General features: G+C 38.1%; 1 protein-coding gene and 1 non-coding gene across 2 annotated transcripts; both read left to right on the top strand.

The window, feature by feature from the left end:
- The first annotated feature begins 583 nt into the window (after positions 1 to 583).
- On the top strand, positions 584 to 669 carry TRNAY-GUA (transfer RNA tyrosine (anticodon GUA)). Its single transcript is given in 2 exon segments — positions 584 to 620; positions 634 to 669. It is a non-coding gene; the product is annotated as a tRNA-Tyr (tRNA).
- Positions 670 to 10,127: 9,458 nt separating this feature from the next.
- LOC129275907 (A disintegrin and metalloproteinase with thrombospondin motifs adt-2-like) lies at positions 10,128 to 20,893 on the top strand (the record flags this gene model as incomplete). Its single annotated transcript, XM_064109749.1, has 6 exons — positions 10,128 to 10,227; positions 11,739 to 11,957; positions 12,814 to 13,002; positions 17,963 to 18,196; positions 19,332 to 19,520; positions 20,295 to 20,893. Coding segments are annotated over exons 1-6 (1,530 nt in total), but the record flags the coding sequence as incomplete, so codon positions are not given.
- Positions 20,894 to 21,093: the final 200 nt, after the last annotated feature.

The following is a 21,093-nucleotide window of genomic DNA, read 5'->3' on the forward strand; positions in this document are numbered from 1 at the left end:
CTATGCTATAGGTACCCGTGCTTTGTTATACGTATAGACTATTAGTTTGGAAGATGATGGGGTCTTACTATTTAATTTTTTATTTAATCACCAGGTGTGGAGTAAAGACTACACTCTATATCCATTTTTTCCCACAGATATGAGACGGTGGGGTCGTCAAATTGAAGATCTCCTATTTTTTTAATAACAGCGTCTGGGGTAAAGACTGTGCTCTTATATCCATGCTTTCTTACAGGGTCTTATTTTTGAAGATTATAACATATTTTTTTTAACGGGTCTGGAGTAAAGACTACGATATGTACCCTTGCTTTATAACGGAGTCTTAGTCTTGGGTTTTAATTCTGAAGGTTTTTTAATCAAAGGTCTGGAGAAAAGACAATGCTTTATATCCATCTTTTTCACAGGAATGAGACTGTGGGGTCTTGAAAATTTGTTTAAATAAACGGGTCTGGAGAATTGAGAATACGTTATATACACGTTCTTTATAACAGAGTCTTAGTAGTGGAAGATGGCGGGGCTTAAATAGTTTTGAATTTGTTTAATCACCCGGTCTGGAGCAAAAACTACACTTTAAACCCAGTAACCACCGATAGCTCAGTTGGTAGAGCGGAGGACTGTAGATGATTGATGATTAACCTTATGTCGCTGGTTCGAATCCGGCTCGGTGGATGTGGTTTTTTGGCGCAAATATTCACTACTGAATGACACGCGTCGTATAAGCTAAAACAACATAAACACCAACAACAACTTATTCGATAGGAATTAGACGGTGAGGTATTAAATTAGATTTTTTTTTTGTTATTGATACAACAAGGTCTAGGGTAAAGACTACATTCTATATTCATTTCTACAAGGTCTTGATTTGGTAGACGGTGAGGTGTTGCAGTTTTTTAAAATTATTTTTGAATGGCTATGCTTCTTATGTATGCTTTAGTACAGTGATTAAATGACCGGGTCTGGAGCATGAAAAGACTACACTCTACATCCATGTTATTCCAAACGATAGTGGGTCTTCAATTTAAGGTTGGTGCCCCCCCCCCCCGCCGCCTTTCTGAAAAGCGTTTCATTGCCGATGTCATTGTAGCTTCTCCCTTATGCAGGCATGTTTCTCATTTTTAACAGTAATTTTATGACTGAAACATTTCATGAGAAATAGCCTTTATATGGATAAATGCAGTGATTTGCACATATCCCGGAGGTTTGCACTTTTCCCGTGAAAATTGTTCATTTGCACATATCCCGTCGTCACGTTTGCACAGATGCCGTTGATACATTTTGACAGATTTGCACATTTCCCGGCGTGGCGTTTGCACAAATTCCGTTGTTTGTACAAATCCCGGCGAAATTTTGCACATATACCGTTGTTTGCACATATCCCGGCGTTTGCACATATCACGGCTCCACAATCCCCCTACCCAAAATAGTAGGGGACACAATATCAAATGTCCCCTTACTAATTGTGGTCTTTTATGATGGAAAGAATTACATTATTCAAAATCGAAATAAAACACGTATTTTGGACGAGATGAGCTTATTTTTTGGGTGATAACCTTTTTTTTTTTTTTTCTTTGCTTGTCAAATTTCTTTCGGTCGAAATGACCTTACATTTGGGGGGAAACCTTTCTTTCTTTTTTTCTTGCTTGTCAAATTTTCCAGCCCCTGGTCCGCCCCCCTACCTTCATTTGGGGAGAGATTTCCGCCCTTGCGTATGTAAGATGTGGCAATCACAACACGCCGTAACCATGACCCCGTTTTAGCTAAGAAATGAACTACTCTCTGGTACGGTCCGTTCCCCTCAACTTGGTCGATTATGGTTTTATCATTGTAGATTACTGTGTCACCAAAACGCAATGTGACCATAAACCATAAAGCTTTACAGTTCGGACACAAATCCATCAGAATATACTTGTACGAGACCCTGCTTAAACCTCTTTTTTTTTTTTACTATTTATTATTTTCAAGGTAGGGGGTCCTAAAGCTGCGCGGGTCCTATAAAGCTACGCACTACTCCAATATCCCAATGCACATGCAATTTCAATTGCAAAATGCGCACTTTGTGTATGGAGCTATCACTGCAGTGTGACGAACGATTCCTATTCAGTTTTTTCTACAGAGGCTGCAATAAATCACTAAATACAGAGAAAACCAGCAACTGTTTGGAATTTTGGAGTTATATTCACTTTGATTTCATATTTTCCTATAAGAATATGAACATTATTTATAAATTTTGGAACAGGAAATACTTTTTCTATGCATGATAAATTGAGTGCGTAGATTTAGGACCCCTTCTATATCGGGCGGCGAAATCAAAAGGTGTTCGGAAAACACAGCCGGATTTTCGTCTTAGTGAGTTTTGTGATATTTTCTTCTAGGTTAAGAATCTTTAGAATATTTAACACAAATTTGTGAAAGATGATTTTTTTAATATTAAAATTGGCATAGTCTTTATCGTTTGTAAACAAAGTGCGTAGCTTTAGGTCCCCCTCATCATACAATCATTTTTATGCGATGAAACCTTTCATTGGAGAGTCTTCAAAAAAAAAGACAAACAATTACTGTAGATAGGTGGACGGAATAAAAATAGTGTTATGTAGTATGTATTTAACTTCCTGTTATCCTTTCAGTCATTCACCTTCACTTGTTTACAAACTCCCCCAATGTCATCTAAGAATCCTAAACCCCCAATACCATTTAACTCCTAAACCTTGACCATAAAAAGACCAACCCTCAGTGACGTCAGGTTACTTCATGGAAGAAGTATGACTCACACTTCCAGCCCCAGTCACTCGCACAGAGAATAACCACACCCCTTATACCAGAGAAAGTTTGATAGACAGTTACCTGTAGACCAATCAGATCAAGTTTAGATCACTCCCACCTTAAATTGTTACACCCCCAAAACTAATGATATAAATAAGACTTCTTGATTATTGGAGAAGGGGATACCAACGATAGAATACTAGACCCACACGAATCCTGACTGACTGACTTCAAGACTTAGATGTCCATCCAGTATTAATTTAACTTCACTTCGAATCTTAATCTTATACTTCTACATTATTTTACATTCATCGTCTTGTAACATTACATGGCGGAGAACCCGGGTCTCTAATTGAGAAACACTTAATTTTTATCATGGATATGTGCTTCGAGAAAAGACTGAGAATTGCTCTCATGAAAAGAAAGTTAAGTTAAGATATTATCTATCCTACGAGTGTCAGCACTGGCCCTGTTAGAACCTGAGCTACATTGGATGACAAAAATCAACGACTACAATTACCGCACTACAGAAACACACAGACGGATGAACAGACGGAAGAGCAGACGGACAATATAGACGGAGGGACAATAGGACAAGGACATCGATGACAACACAGATGACAATGACACTAACTGGAAACATGACAAGACGCCATCGTCAACGTCAGCGAAGCAGACCACCATTGAGACAACAAATTCCCAACTATATATAATGAATGACTTAGACTCTTCCCTGAATATACATGAATAAGAACACTGGAGATTACTTTAATTGTGCTATTCATTATACTCTATCTTAATCATTTTTAATATCTTCTTCATCTCTGATCGGTAAGTGAAACCATTTTCTTTATTGTTCCACTGGCATGAGAGAGTGCGAGAGGCTACATTTAATTTAGTGTCCGTAACATGTATATGTGTATATGTATTTTTAGTGTACACAGTTTCATTAATTTGTTATAATACCACCATCTTTAACCTTTTAATTTGACCTTTGTATTAACAACATTCCAAAATTTTACAAACACTGTCTCTAGCCAGATTATAAAAATTTACCATGATGAAAATTAAACCACCTTTTTGACTTGAGACGAAGTCATTGACATTGACAATTCCAAAGAATACCGAGCTAGATAAGGATTAACCAAGTTAATGTAATATGTGATATTTCATTATTTCTCAAACAACATTTGGATGTGATGTAATCAAGGGAGATGATATTACGAAGCGAGAATGTTTTATGTTTCAATCAAAATCATGATGGTGTTGTAGTTGGTTAACATTAACATGTAAAGCAAAGAATTTTCCAGTGATGAATGATACTGGACTACACATAGGCCAGATGTGTCAAGAAATACGATTTTATTTTGGTTTTTATTATTTTCTTTTAGTATTTCGCCGCTTTGTGTATAGCATGAGTTCAAATCAAGTTTGAATGTACTTGAAAATAACCATTAAAATATTATCGGAGCAAATTAGGAGTGAAACTCATATAGAAGATTTGGTGCGTAATCCTATGACATAAATATACTTCGGAAATAGAAGTGAAAATAGAAGCACATTTCCCTATGATGAGGACGCCCACCGCTCACAAATTGATTGATTTATATAATATTGTTGTGGAATGTATAGAAACTACTTTGGTAACATCACTATTGTCTGAAATCTTGCAAGTGTGAACAGACCCTTAGAGAAACTAATCCTCAACACAAGGCAAGCTTTACCCCAATCCACCTGTTTTATTACAATATCCAGACTAGTTGACAGGTACAATGACATTAATGACATAAATGACCATTACTGAGAATTGCCCTGTGACCTCTAAGTCCCATCGAGACCATTAAAGTTTACTGTGACCTACTGACCAACTTATCAGAGAGAGATATTTCAGACAATTGTATTTGATGTAAATAAGTGATTGTTTAATGTTTTGCTAAATGTGTGATGTGTATGTGATTGAATTAGAACTTAGTAGTAATTGTTGACAATGTGTTTAATTAAGTTTAGGATAGTATACATTTTATTGAACAAATATTTATCATCGCAAGGTTGATTACCAAGATAAGTTTGAATTTATACTTGTCATAATGATGATATCTATCAAGTTTGAAAGTACTTGTTTATTTAGTTCTTTATGACATGAATAAGGAAATATATTCTCCAACAGGATAGGAGTGATAGTAATAATTGAAATCTATGTTGATTGCTTCATTTGAAGTACATATAGGCCTTCCTAACATAGAGAAACTGTCATTTCTAGAGCGCACCTGTTTAACTTTCCGCTAATTATCATGTTGATCAGATGCTAAGATTTATATAGCATACATAATTTTCTTGTTATTACTGTTATTACTTGAACTAGTTAAGTTTTTAAGTGATTTCAAAGTGCATAAGTCTCAACGAGTTAACGTATATAGTGTCATTATTGGTTAATTAGTTGATTAATTCTCTTGTGTGTTACTTTATTTCAATATATTTAGTGAATGTGTTCGATGTGTTAGTTATATCTATTAGTTGAAATTAGTTAAGATGTAGAATAACTTTAATCCTTTTAAGGTAAATAATGAGTATGAGAGCGAGAGTGAAAGTACAGTGGACAATCGAGATACACTATTCTGGTTTCACTCAATTTTCAAAATGAACTTTTGTAATCTATTTGTATACAATTTTTTTTCCCAAATGAGGAGAGGAGCCTCATTTTCCAAAGAAAGGGGATGTTATGTAGTATGTATTTAACTTCCTGTTATCCTTTCAGTCATTCACCTTCACTTGTTTACAAACTCCCCCAATGTCATCTAAGAATCCTAAACCCCCAATACCATTTAACTCCTAAACCTTGACCATAAAAAGACCAACCCTCAGTGACGTCAGGTTACTTCATGGAAGAAGTATGACTCACACTTCCAGCCCCAGTCACTCGCACAGAGAATAACCACACCCCTTATACCAGAGAAAGTTTGATAGACAGTTACCTGTAGACCAATCAGATCAAGTTTAGATCACTCCCACCTTAAATTGTTACACCCCCAAAACTAATGATATAAATAAGACTTCTTGATTATTGGAGAAGGGGATACCAACGATAGAATACTAGACCCACACGAATCCTGACTGACTGACTTCAAGACTTAGATGTCCATCCAGTATTAATTTAACTTCACTTCGAATCTTAACCTTATACTTCGAAATTATTTTATATTCATCGTCTCCTGATATACTCTGAATCTTCATGTACTTCGAACTGTAGCTGAATATTGATGATTAAATACTTTGTGATTTGAACTGCATACCTTTCGCCAAAGTTTCCTTATTACGCTTCCCTTCAATAATCACCGATCCGATCCCAACACGACAATAGGTCCATGTGGTGAGCTGAGGATCCAATGTAAGAATTACGCTGACGTCATTTTCTGAGCCTCCTCTCATCTCACCTACGGTACCCATGCACCGGGGGGGGGGGGCGTTTCATCAAGCAATAATTAGACGGTGGTTTTCAAAAACTTTTCACCGACTAATTTTGATTTTCACCGAAAATTTTGCTATCACCGACTAAAAACATGAAGCGATCTTTGGCCTATTATGATGTCACAACTTTTTAGTCACATGATCGTGCACTGCATAATTGTGTGCGCGTTGCCAAGCTACACGTGAGATCGTGGCATGCGCCCAATTAATACTAAAATTGAACACAAAAAAGGCGCGAAAACTATGCTGTTGTTATTTGGGCCGAATACTAGAAAATGTGACCAAATATGAAAGGACAATCGATTATTTGGAGGATTATTAATTCATCGATTAACGTTTTACACATGTCTGCTATGTTCACATCTTCTAGAGATCACTGTGCGTCCGGACTTGTGTAATAGACTCCTTATTTGAAAACCCAGATGACATGTGGTCAGAGATGTGTGCTTCTTGTCTACGTTGAAGGTAAAGACGTTGATTAAGAATGTTAATGGGTGATTTCAAGTTTAGTGTTGACCTTTCGATATTAATGTTAGGTCAAATTTTACACGACTATAACACCAAACATAATAAGATGGTCCTGAAAAGTCTTTCACTTGTTGTTGAGATGTCAATAATGTGTGATCTGGCTCAGTTTTACAAACTCAGAATAGGTTTTGGAGCTAAGGGAAGCAATCCAATTACCGGACTGAAATAACCCACTGTGTGGTCTATGGGTGGGGGGGGGGGGGGAAGGACGTTCCATTATTTAAAGAAAGAGGGTCCATATCATTAATTAAAAAAATAGACGTCTAGATCTATATCCTATTTCAAAATGAGGTGTTCTTTTTGTGAAGTGTTGAAATGAATTTATTCCCTTTTTGCACCTTTTGATTAAACTCATCATTAATTCTTAGGATTTTTTCTCATGATGTTCTAGCTTTGTTCCTGACCACCACCATAGCCTATTATTCACAATGGAATGAGTGGAGTCAATGGTCTCCTTGTAATGCATTCTGTGGTATCGGTAACCGGTTGCGACGTCGGCAATGTGTCGATGTTTCAGGCAGAGCTTCAAATGGGTGTGGAGATGAAGATGGTGAAGTGGAGACCGCCGACTGTTTAGTTCGAAGATGTCCTCAAGGTATGGTAAGACTACCACATATCGACCACCTCTTTTGAAACCGACCACCTTGCGCGCGTTAAAATGATTGCGTATTACAAACGATACGCGCGGGAGAGTAGGCGCAGTGTCCAAAGAAACGGTATGAATCGATTTTACGAGAAAAAAAAGAAGCCACAAAAAGTAAAAATTTTGTAGAATTAATCAAAATTGTATTGACCAAACCCAAACCCCGCTGAAAAACCAAGAAATCCGATAGGAAACGGCTTTAGAACAAATACCCGTCGTCAATCGTCGAATCATGTGCCGGAGCATGCAGTGGAAGTAGTGTGACGATCATTTAGCATGTTGACATCACAGAACTGATTTGGAAGAGTAAAAATATTTCGCCACCGCGACAAGAATCGGCCGTAAACTTAGTGTATCGCGGGTGGTCGGTTTCAAAAGACGGGTGCAAATGAGCAAGTGTAAAATCGTCGTATTCGTTGTACGTCGATATATATGCTGATTGAATCGGAGTCGCCGAGCGAAACATGGGATTCTGATCTGCTCAATTTTCTGCACAAATGAGACGAAAAGTGGGTAAAATTGATGAATATTTTCGCAGATACGATGCTTAGAAGATTAGGTGGTCGATAAGGGGTACTTCCAACCATACTCTTTCTTGTCCTAATATTTTAAGGGGGTTAGGATGGGGGGGGGGGTGCACTCCAACTTAATTGACATTAAAACTGTTTTTGAGAGAGATTAAATACATTGTAAATGTATTGATTTTTATTTTCAATATAATTTTCATTGACTTTCTTTCTGGCCAATTTTCTATTAAAAAAACCCCGAAAGATCGGAAACCTAAATAAAGGATCTCTATTCTAATACTAATGTATTGTAAATTGCATTGTTTTTATTACTTGTCATGGTCATTTTCTCATTTTTCAGGTCAATTCAGCTTCCAATCAATTACGCCAGATACCCTCCCTGATTTACAATTATTATTTTGGTCCGCCAGCTAATATTGGCGCCAACATCATGTAGGATGGGGGGTCGGGTGTCCGGACACGTTATCTTTTTGAAGCCTTCTTTTTTGTCTTTGGATTACACTAAAAATATGAATTCAATACTTGTAATCATCTTCTGTTTTGTTCTTTATAATATTTCCTAACGTTTTGTACTAAAAATTGATGAAACTTCGCTTGTAATTTTTTCCAAATGACTTTCTAAAATTGATCGTCCGGACACACAACAACTGGGTATACTATCACTTTTATGATTGTCATTAATATAATTACCATGATTGGCATCATCATCATCATTATGATTACAATTTTCCTCATCATTATTGTTACCGTGATCACTTTATATAATTGACTGGCTGTATACCCAGTTGTGTTCAGTTTGTGTTTCCGGACAATCAATTTTAAACAGCCATTTGAAAAAAGTTATTTAAGCAAAACCTCATGAATTTGTTAGTACAAAATGTTGGGCAATATATTATAGAGAACAAGGGTGAAGAAGATTACAAGTATTGAATTCATATTTTTGTGCAATTCAAAGACAAAAAAGAAGGCTTCAAAATTTCCGGACACCCCACCTCTCCCCGCCCCATCTTATTATATAGCTACCACATAATTCCAAAAATGGTCTCATATTGCCCGAGTCTTGACGAGGGCAATTTGCGTCTAGTGAGGAAAACACACGCATGTATGTTGACTTCTCCCGTAGATTAACGGCAATTAATATTATTTGTGTCCAGTTAATTTTTTCCCCAAAATTCCGCATAGAAGTAATAATTATTAACCTTTCTTCCTTTTGTTATTATTTTTGTATAGCCGTTCCATCCATCCCCGCGTGGGAGCCATGGTACCAGTGGAGCGCTTGTGATAAAACATGTGGCCGTGGGAATAAACACTCAAGTCGTATGTGCCTATGGGGTAATACTATATCATATATTATAGCAATGTTGGCAATCTTATGGTATCACTGTCAAGGTCAGTCAACATAATAATAGTGTTGACTGGCCTTTGAGGGAGATATCACATGCATTTCCTAAATTAGTCTCATCTTCGAGATTGGCTGCAGAGCCCTTTGAAGGTTTCAGGAGAAGAAAAAGAAGGATATTACCCCGTATTGAGGGTCTAATATAGGCCTATATACTGTATGTCTGGTATCTTCACAATGTCCCATGGCAGGTAGTGGTATGCTTTCAGTTCGACGTGGCTTCAGGGTGTACCATTCAAGCTATGAAGAGAGAAAAAATAGGCCTTTCGTAGACGTCATTAGCGGACAGTTTCCAATATTTCAGTTCGTAGTAGTCAATATAATGATATCTGAAAACCAACGGTATGCCACAGGTTTCTATCCATTCATAACTTCAGGGCCCCGTCTTACAAAGAGTTACGATTGATCCAATCAATCGTAACTCTATGGAAATCCATCAGTGTCATAATTTGCCAAATGTCCTTTGTAAACAAATGAAAGCACACCAAATTGTCAAGAAATCAATGACTTTATGGATATACATTCATATCTAGAACAAACATGCATTGCATATGTTGACTTTGCTGGCTTTCCATAGTTGCGATTGATCGGATCAATCGCAACTCTTTGTAAGACGGGCCCAAGATGTACACCATGGTTAAGTTTAGCCGGAGTGCAGAATATAAATTATTATAGGCCACTCGATTGGTGAAAATTATTAACGAAAAGATGCTTATTACTATGCTACACCACTAATGTAAAAGTCATTGTCCAGCACTTGTGATCTCATGTCTCATCTATACCTTAATCATTGTCTTCATTAAAAATGGCAGAGACTCATCTAGGTACGGCAATTACATCTGGATGCCCCGGTAAAGGTGAAAGGATGTTAACGTGTGAGGGTGAACCATGTCCAACACAAGGCCGTAAGTATTGAATTGATGTTGAATGTATCAGCGTATTTACGTGTACCATCCACTTCGCACACGCTTTCTGCAACGTTCAGAATCTATTGGAAATACCCGTCAAATCACAATGGACAGATTAGAGGTCATTGTCGAAAGTTGGTGGACCGCGAGAGCACTTCGTCTTAAGAGTCGGACCGGACAAAAAAATTGCATATGATGTCTGTCCAGAGTCCAGGGGACGCTGCTGTTTCGATTCACCGATTTTCGACAAAGGCTGCTTTGTCATGAAGGGCCTTTGACAAAAGATTCTCTGCGTTAAAGAAGGCGTCTGCAAAGTGATAGCTAAAATGCCGTATCATGTGGGTAATATCGCCGTTTAGTCCAAAGCAATCTTCTCTAATATTCGATTGGATCGTTTGTCAAATATGGTCTATTGACCGTACTTTCCACTCACCGTTTCGTCCAATAACTGTTTAGGTCAAAAACTTTTCGTCGAAATCCTATTGGTATGGTACCCGGAACGGGAACGATTACAGACTAAATGGTAATTGGAAGAACTACTCATTGGCCAAACAATATTGACGATATGGGCATTGGACCAGATGGCAATCGGCAATTAACCACGATTGCAAAACCTCATAAAATATTCATGAAAGGTTAACAAGAATATCGGAGCGACCCCCATCAATCTCCGTCCCTAAAACCTCAATCATCTCTTTCCTGTAATTTGAGATCAGTTTCCAATAATTTCAATTTTAACTAATAAAACAAATCAGGTAATTTGATAATTTTCTGGAATATTTATGAGCAAAATGAAAATGTGAACGAGACGTCTTTGAGCAATGTCCTATAAACATCAGCTCTTGATTACCTCAGCCTATAGTTTTTCTTTGGTTTCTCTTCTGTTTTCTATGATTATGCTGGGGAATAGTTCATGATGCAATAGTATTCAAATAATAGGCCGACAGAAGGTTACGATGTCCCGTGACTAAATATTCCCTAATGAATTCACCCTGGCCATCGACCTGTGAAAAAAACCTAATATAATACCCCATTGCAACTCTAACCCTACATCTTAGACGAAATTAAGCCCGGAGCAATTATTCTCGCAGGAGCAAATGTCGTGTCACCTAAACAGGTGCATTTTTTACATTTTTATTATGAAACTGTGTGAGCTCATTCTGGACTGCAACTTCCACACCCAAAGAAACCTTTTGCACCTTTAAAGGTGCATTTACCTTTATTTTGCACCTGTTTATGGTGCACAGTTGCATCCATTAGGTAGGATACGAAATTCCATCATATTTGCCTTCATATTTTGAACTCAAAATATGAATGCACCACGAAAGGCGCGAAATTGCATCTTTAAGGATACAAAACGGGCTAAAAAGGGGCACTTTTAACACCCTTTTCACCTATTGTGCACGATTACACCCCTCTCTTTGTGACCTAGTGTTGCATTCAGGCATTTAGGGTGCACACTTACATTTTCACTTCCATATGCGTATAATGTATTATTCTTCCGATAGCTCCCCAGATAGAAGGCTTCATGGACTGGCAAGATTGGAAAGAGTGGTCGCACTGCCCTGGCAAATGCAGCCAGAGGCTCCGCTACCGCGATTGCAACGAGTATGGACAGCGGATGGCCGTGGGTTGCCGTGGTAAACACGTGGAAATTCAGAATTGCGGGATACCCAGCTGTCCAAAGATGAAAAAAGAGGCCGAAACATCTAGGACTAAAGAGATAGGTATGTAGGCAATATTGTTCTGCATGTACTTTCGTTCTGTATTTATGCATCCGAAGTCAGGTTTAACGAAGTCAGGTTAGACCGTGGTCTAACTCTGTGCTAATATTACGGGAAGCCAAAAGTGTCAAAAATTTTATCAAGTTGTATGTTTCTTATGGTTACTGCTTTCCTGCTTCTTCAGTGGTGAAGAAAAGCATCTATCCTGGATAATTATGAATGATTTCAGAGCCAAATGAGCTGAAATATGATATCTTACTGTTTTAGTTAGACTTGATTACTCGAAGACGAAGGGAGCCGTCCTTACCACTTTAATTCATCCATATTCTACACCTAGCGAATTTTTAAAATTGTATCCCATTGGAACAAAACCAAGTTGTTAATTTCAGATTGATGGATCTGAGGAGAGGGTGACGTTCTTATAACGTCATAATGATATTTAGTCGTTTAAGGGCGGTCCCCGCACAGCGAAGATCAGGGGCCCGTTTCATAAAGGACTTGCAACTGTTGTAACCTTGCCATAATGACAACTACCATGGTAACAGGGCTCAACAGCCAATCATAATCAAGGTTACCATGGTAGTGGCCATAATGGCAAAGTAACTACAGTTGCAAGTCCTTTATGAAACGAGCCCCTAGTTTGCATTTTTAAAATAATTTAAGCCTACTCCATAAACATGGGCTACATTCAGTCTTAAGTATTTCGTTTAGTTTGTCAGAATATGATTGCTGGTTGTTCTGGATAAGCAAGCGAGGCACAGGAGAAACGTTGACTTCGATTAGGGTGATGATACAATCCTTATCCTTTCAAAGGGCGCTTGCGAAAAAGGTTGGTGTTATTTTTCATTCCGAAATACAGACGATATATTTTGGAGCCAGTGGGATCCATGGACGCCATGCGGCAGAACATGCGGAGGGGGAAAGATGTATCGAAAACGCGTATGTCACAAAATGAGGCCTCCCCATGCCATGGTTGCCTATCATGATTGTGGAGCTCACGATGTGGAAGATCGAAAATGCAACACCCAGTTATGCCCAGGTCAAAAACGTAAGTCATATTGATTGAGGCATTAGACCTCATTACGTCAGCGTTGGTTTTTCAAAGTATCGTTTTATCGGCCTGAATTTGCCCAACCAGTGTGGCGCTTCATCCGGAGCTTTTATCCCCAAAATCACCATTGTAACAGCCAATCAAAATCAAGGGAATTTGACAACCAAGTCAGACAAAAATGTTGAAGAAACAGTTTCCTGGGGCCCATTATGGCCGCCGCACACCTTACGATTGTTCTGCGACCAGATTTTTTAATTAAATGTAGTAGAATTTGTATGCTAATTAATATTTAGACATAGAATGTCTTAGTGTGTAATGTTCTAAATCATCATACGAATGTCATCTTAAAATTTGTGACAGTGGTATTATCTTTATCAGAATAAAAGCGAATATTTAGTCGTAATGACGTCATAGCGATCTTACGATTGCCTACGATTTGAAACTTATTTGGCCTGTACTCCAAAATAAACACTTGCACTCGTCCAGAGTACAGAAAGTATTCTTTCAGTTAATTTGAGCCTCATATAAAAAGATACTTTTCATTTACGTTTCCAGATAATGAGCAAAATGCAATTATTCAAAAATCGGAACGTGGACCAGTTGTAGGGTGTGCGTTAGCCATTAAAGAGTTACAATCAAACGCAACAATAAAACTTCGTTTATTGCAAGTATTTAAGGACGTTCCACAGTTAAAATGAATTCCATGTCATTTTCACCAAATTTTGCAGAGAGTTACTTTGGTATCTATGCATTATGAAAATGCAAAAAATAACATAGGTTCATGTGCTTATTTTTTTTCTACGGGTCTTCAAAGTCGCCGTATTTGAATGATATGCAATCTTGCGCAATCAAGAGAATTATGCCTCTCTTAGACCTCACGAATTCACCAAATGAGTGTAAATCATCTTCACTCAGTAGATACCGCATCAAACTTCATCAAATTTTCAAGATATATAACAAAGTGTATACAAAAGAAAGAGAAAGTCTTTTAATTGGTAGAACTATATCTATTTGGAGTCAGCAGCGCCCTCATTTGGCAAGAATGGTGCAAAAACTCGGAAAAAACAAATCTTCAAAGACGTGAATCTACTCAAAAATTTAAAAAAGTATTTTGTAAGCTGCACTTTTTTCAAAATCCATGTCATTTTCATCAAATTCGGCTAAATTGTAGAGGAATGCATATCGAAGGTGTAGGGAAGTTAAAAATATGGGGTCCATGTGCTCGTTTTTTAACTATGAGTGTTCAAAGTGATGCGAGTTGGCATGAAAATCACCCAAATGCGCCCAAAACGTGCAAAAGTCTAATAATGCCGTCTAAAATGCGAATGGTTCCGTAGTTTTGCCCCCAAACATTCAAAATCTATGTCATTTTCATCATTCTCTCCAGATTTGTAGAAGAATATATTCTGAAGACATAAAAATATTAAAAATATCGGGTCCATGTGCTCGTTTTTTAACTATGAGTGTTCAAAGTGATGCGAGTTGGCATGCAAATCGCCCAAATGCGCCCAAAACGTGCAAAAGTCTAATAATGCCGTCTAAAATGCGAATGGTTCCGTATTTCGCTCCAAAACATTCAAAATCCATGTCATTTTCATCATACTCTCTAGATTTGTAGAGGAATATATTCTAAAGACATTAAGATATTAAAAATATGGGGTCCATGTGCTTGTTTTTAAACTATCAGTGTCCAAAGTGTTGCGAGTTGGCTTGAAAATATTGAAATCCACCTAAAATGCGCCGAAAACGTGCAAACGTCTAATAATACCGTCTAAAATGCGAATAGTTCCGTAGTTTTGCTCCCAAACATTCAAAATCCATGTCAATTTCAACATATTCTCTAGATTTACAGAGGAATATATTCTGATGACGTTAAAATATTAGAAACATGGGTTCCATTTGCTCGTTTTTAAGCTATTAGTGTCTAAACTGTTGCGAGTTGGCTTGAAACAGCCCAAAATGAGCCGAAAACAAGTAAAAGTCTGATTATACCGTCCAAAAATGTCTGAAATGCCAATGGTTCCTTAGTCCTGCTCCCAAACATTCAAAATCCATGTCATTTTCGTCATACTTTCTATATTTATAGAGGAATATATTCTGAAGAAGTTAAGATGTTTAAACTATGGGGTTCATGTGCTCGTTTTCAAATGATCAGTGTCCAAAGTGTTGCGAGTTTGCTTAAAACAGTCTATAATGCGCCTAAAACGGGCAAAAGTCTAACACCGTCCAAAATGTCTAAAATACGAATGGTTCCTCAGTCCTGCTCCCAAACATTCAAAATCCATGTCATTTTCATCATACTCTCTAGATTTGTATAGGAATATATTCTGAAGAAGTTAAGATGTTAAAATTATGGGGTCCATGTGCTCGTTTTCAAATTATCAGTGTCCAAAGTGTTGCGAGTTGGCTTTAAACAGTCTATAATGCGCCTAAAACGGGCAAAAGTCTAATACCGTCCACAATGTCTAAAATACGAATGGTTCCTTAGTCCTGCTCCCAAACATTCAAAATTCATGTCATTTTCATCATACTCTCTAGATTTGTAAAGGAATATATTCTGAAGAAGTAAAGATGTTTAAATTATGGGGTCCATGCGCTCGTTTTCAAATTATCAGTGTCCAAAGTGTTGCGAGTTGGCTTTAAACAGTCTTTAATGCGCCTAAAACGGGCAAAAGTCTAATACCGTCCAAAATGTCTAAAATATGAATGGTTCCTTAGTCCTGCTCCCAAACATTCAAAATCCATGTCATTTTCATCATACTCTCTAGATTTGTAGAAAAATATATTCTAAAGAAGTTAAGACATTACAAATTTGGGGTCCATGTGCTCGTTTTCAAATTATCAGTGTCCAAAGTATTGCGCGTTGGCTTGAAACAGCCCAAAATGCACCGAAAACAAGCAAAAGTCTGTTAATACCGTCTAAAATGCGAGTGGTTCCGTAGTCTTGCTCCCAAACATTGAAAATCCATGTCGTTTTCATCATACTTTGCACATAGATATTTTAGCACCTGAATATTCCAAATATGCAAAAATTAACATCGGTCCATGTGCTTGATATTTTGCTATAGAGCTTAAAAGTTAACCCAAAATGGATGATGTTCTTATGAATTGCGCATCCAAAAGAATTCGGCATTTTTAGACCTCACGAGATCACAACATTGAGATTAAAGCCCTATTAATCAGTCAAAATCCATGAAAATTTCGTCAAATTTTGCAATATGATTAATAATTGTATCCGTAAGATGGATAATCTATCGATTGCTGTCAATTGTTTGCTCATTTAAGTCTAACAACACTCTCAGTTCTTAGAAATTGCGGGAAAGATATAACCTCAAAAATGTCAAATTTCAATAACAAACTTGAGAAGTATAAGAAATGCTGCACTTTATTCAAAATCCATGTCATTTTCACCAAACTTTGCAAAGTTGTTCAGGAAGGTATACCTAAGAGGTGCAAACATTAAAAAATATGGGTTCATGTGCTTGTTTTGAAACTATCAGCACTCTGATTAGAGCAAATATGCTTCTTAAAACACCCGAAAACGCGCCAAAAGCAGTATCTGTGAGGAAAAATTCCGAACCACTTTTCCATTTATTCATACTCGGGGGTCATAATCATCATACTTTGCAGCACTACAGAGAAACTATTTTGAAATTGTAGAGGAATTTTAAAAAAATGGTCCATGGAATAATTCCAGTTTATTAGCTTCATAAAAAAAACACATCAGATCTGCAGTTAATGTAGATAAGGATAAAAATCAGCTCACATTACCTACAGCTGATTAAATCACAAGTTCATCCATTGTGACGTCAGCGCGCAGAGTGTAAAATATGCGCAGATCATGATGCGCACAAACATAACTGTGGAACGTCCTTAATACGCGCGTTTCATTTGCCTATAATAATGTTGCATTTGTTTTCTTTTTATGTTAAGCTATTGCAATTCTTTCTACAACGGCCCCCAGATCAAACATATTCTATACTTACACTCTGACGAGAACAGATCGTCGTGTCGGTGCAAGAACGCCCTTATCAAAATATTTTCGAGTACTGCGTCGGTGCAGAAATTCCATTACGTTATTGACTTATATGCGCGCTGCTACTGGATTTTTTGGCGAGCATGCGATGCGCGAAAGTTTGGTGTTAGGCATAAGGTGTTACATTGCAAAAACTCCGGTGATGATTGAACACCAGCCCGGAATCTATATATGTCCACACCAGAGAAGTATTGAAACAACACCAGTTTGGAATCAAACCGATGCTGTTTTAATACTAATTGGTGTTGTATAAACACCTTTCTGGTGTTAGACCAAAACGAAACTGGTCTTTTTTAACACTTCTCTGATGTGGACATATAGATTCCGGGCTGGGGTGTTAAATCAACATCGGAGTTTTTGCAGTGTAGGGTGTTCTTGCACCGACAAGGTGTATGCTACAATGGGTTTGCCGTGTGACTCAATTGAACTAATCTATATTATATTGAACATTGTTCTTGGAAGTTTTGTTATGGAAAATTTATATTTTGTTTTGCATTTAACTCGCTTTCGATAGTACTAGAATATAGGAAAGCCGTAAGGGGCTGCAAAATGAGGACGATTTTGGTATTTTCCATTTTTTCATGTAATCCTATTTCATTATATTAATAAACCAATGACATTTTACATGGTTAAAAAAGAGAATCATTGATATCCGGCACATAAAAATTCCGTACACAGTAAAAAATAAAATATAAAAATAACAGTTGTTTAAAAAGTTTAAACGGGCTTAAACAACGTGCCTAAAATTTTAAACAGTGTTTTTACAGTGTATCTATTACAAATTTGCAATGGATAATCAGACTTGCAATTAGAACTGGACCAAATTTGACTCAGCAAATTGTACGTTCCTGGCAACGCTTTGTTTGTCCTGAGGAATTGAGAATAAAGACTTTTTTTTTTCTCCCTCTCTCTTTCTTGAAGCTAAGCCAAAAAAGGTCTTCATGGGTACATGGACACCATGGGCGCCTTGGTTTAAATGCAGCACCAAGTGTGCAGGGGGTACTAAAGAGCGATACCGTACATGCCTTGGTAAAGCTGGCGAGGAGCTCGGAATTGCGGAGTGTGTAGGTGGCGACATCCAGTATGGTGATTGCGGAGATCCGAAGTGTAAGCCCAAACCTCACGTATGGAAACCTAAGCCTGCTGTTAAAAAGAGTAAGATGACTTTTATTATTTTTTGTCTCCAATTAGAGGATTTACTTACACCATTGCAACATAACACATCATTAAAATGAACATACATGAGATGACAGGACATTTTGAAAAAGTATATCGATACAAAACAATTACATATAGTTATGCAATCATCCAATAATCTTACATAAGTTATAACATATTGAAGACATAAAGTGAAAACAAAACATTTACTGAGTTTCATACGTGTTCGGTAATTTATCTGGGTAAATATTAAACATATCTTTTTCTGTACCGAGCTTTCATTTCTACTCTACTTTCTTTTTCTGTTAAGAATATAAATGTCAGATTATCTCTCTTTTCTTTTCCAGATATGTTTCTTTAAATAATGACTTTGTGAATGCACCCAAGTGCAATGGTCAGAAGTAAAACCAAATTTTCGTCTACTTCATGTTTAAACAAAATTTTGTAATTGATTTCTAAATCTTTATGAAGTAATTTTTAGTCAGTTCTTTCAAATATTCAGACATGATTTATTCAAATCACAAGAAATGAAAGCGTGGTGAATATATTCCTCCATTCCACAATGCGAACATGGGTTCACTAAACCCCATTCGTGTAGGTTTCTTCTCACAGGTAAGATGACTTTTATCGTTTGGACAAGGGGAAGGGGTGTGAACACACTTAGAATCGCATACATCGGCTAATTGGAATTATGAGGATGGTACCAAAGGTGTTTCCGGGCCCCGTTGCATAAAAGTTACTATTACGGTAGCTTTGCCATCCAATGGTAACTACCATGGAAACGATGATCAACAGCCAATCAAAATCGAGGATTCCATGCAAGCTACCATTGGATAGCATATAGACCATAATGGTAACTTTTATGCAACGGGGCCCTGGAGTTTCAAATTATCCCATCAACGATTCGAGGTTTCATTAGGACTTATATGCCTTCAAGACCCTTTGTCGACATGTTTTGGGGGCACCCCTCCAGGCCTTCCAAAAAAGAAAGAAAAATGAAGGGTTTCATTATGGTTAGTAGTAAACGGTGCAAACTACAGGAGCTGAGTTCTGTCTCGCATTAATGTTTACACATAAGTTTTTCAAAACACATTATAATTTGTGCGTATAAAAATGTAACATCTCTTTTCAGAAATGGCTCAATGGACGGAGTGGGAGACGTGGCTGAAATGCGACAAGAAATGCGGTCCCGGTGAAAGGGACCGTTGGCGGGAATGTATGGCCGGGGAGAAATACAGGAAACAGGAGGAATGTGGTGACCCTAATGGTTACAAAGAGCTAGAACCCTGCTACTTGAAACCCTGCGAAGAAATAATTAGGGGTGAGAGGAGAAGCAATTATCCACAAGCAAAGAAAAAAAAAATTATAAAGTTGATTCATCATTACTCACTCTGTCGAAAAGGCCCCCCTTTTTGTATTTCTGATGCCATACTACAGTATCAAAATATCATTGTAGACAATCATTACACATTAATGAATAATTCATCTCATACTTGTTATCAATTGGGGTTGAATATTTTACCTAGGAACTTGATTCCTGTCAGAGGAAGGGAACCCAAGACCATTGCATTCAAGGTCAGGGGGGGGGGGCTTTTCTTTAACATTTCTTTAACACTTTCCTTCAGTTTGATGAGTTCAGACGCATTGTTACTATGGTGACTGTCAGATAAAACCTGACTTGTCGGATAAAATTTTCGACGAGTGAAACGCTCCCCTGGTCTTTCAAGATTTTGAACTATTCTAAAAATTTGTCGAGGAGTCCTCGAAATCTTTTTGATTTCCGAAGTATTTCCTCTATCAGTGGCGGATGCCTTTGACGCAATACCACTATTGTCTGTGCAAAATGGTGGACCAGGCCTAAGTATTCTCTAATGCGGCTAGATCCGCCACTGCATACCAATCCTGGCTTCATCCCAAATCCTGTACCAGATACATTTTCACGTACGTAGGTCATGACTTTTGGACGAATGTAGCCATAGCTCAAAAGAGCCATTAGATCCCCAACTGTCGTTATGTCATCAATGGTGTGATATCCGAATCAAACGGATTAACATGAAAAGTAATCAATTATCGTATTTATTTTCAATTGGTGTAGCTGGCGTCGAATGGACACCCTGGAAGGAATGGTCTGATTGCAATTGTGACGATGGCACTCGAGAACGATATCGGATATGTCAATATGAAACATCAAAGGAGTATACTTTGGGATGCAGGGGTGAATACAAAGATACCAGCTCCTGCAGTTCAACGTCTTGTGGAGGGCAAGGTGGGTCGCTTTCCATGCCAAGGACAGGGGCGGGTGCCGCCCCTGGGAGAACAGACAAGTCCAATGTCCAACACAAGAACAACCCTCCTAAACAATCCAGCAGTAGACCGGACGTCAAGGCTTGGTCAACATGGAATGATTGGTCAACTTGTACCGCAACCTGCGGCAAAGGCACCCGATCCCGTTGGCGTCAATGTGAAGGCCCTGATCAATCCCTGGCTGCTGGCTGCGTCGGGGAGTACATGGACTTCAGCGACTGCGAATCTCAGCCTTGTCAGTCAGCTTCCCGTTCAGGCTCGAGTCAAGGTTCCAGTTCTGGGTCGAGTCAAGTTTTACCTTCCGGTTCGAATCAAGGTTCGCGTTTGGATTCGAGTCAAGGTTCTAGATTCGGTTCTAATCAAGGTTTACCGTCCGGTTCAAGTCAAGGTTCTAGATCCGATTCTAGTCAAGGTTCGCCTTCCGGTTCGAGTCAGGGTTTGCGTTCGGGTTCGAGTCAAGGTTCCAGATCGGGCTCGAGTCAAGGCTTACGTTCGGGTTCGAGTCAAGGTTCCAGTTCCAGTCAAGGTTCGCATTATGTTTACTTGATTACAGTCAATCCAAGGGCATCCCTGTACAGGGGGGGGGGGGG

The sequence above is a fragment of the Lytechinus pictus genome, chromosome 14 (genome assembly GCF_037042905.1).
Source record: "Lytechinus pictus isolate F3 Inbred chromosome 14, Lp3.0, whole genome shotgun sequence".
Lineage (NCBI taxonomy): Eukaryota > Metazoa > Echinodermata > Echinoidea > Temnopleuroida > Toxopneustidae > Lytechinus > Lytechinus pictus.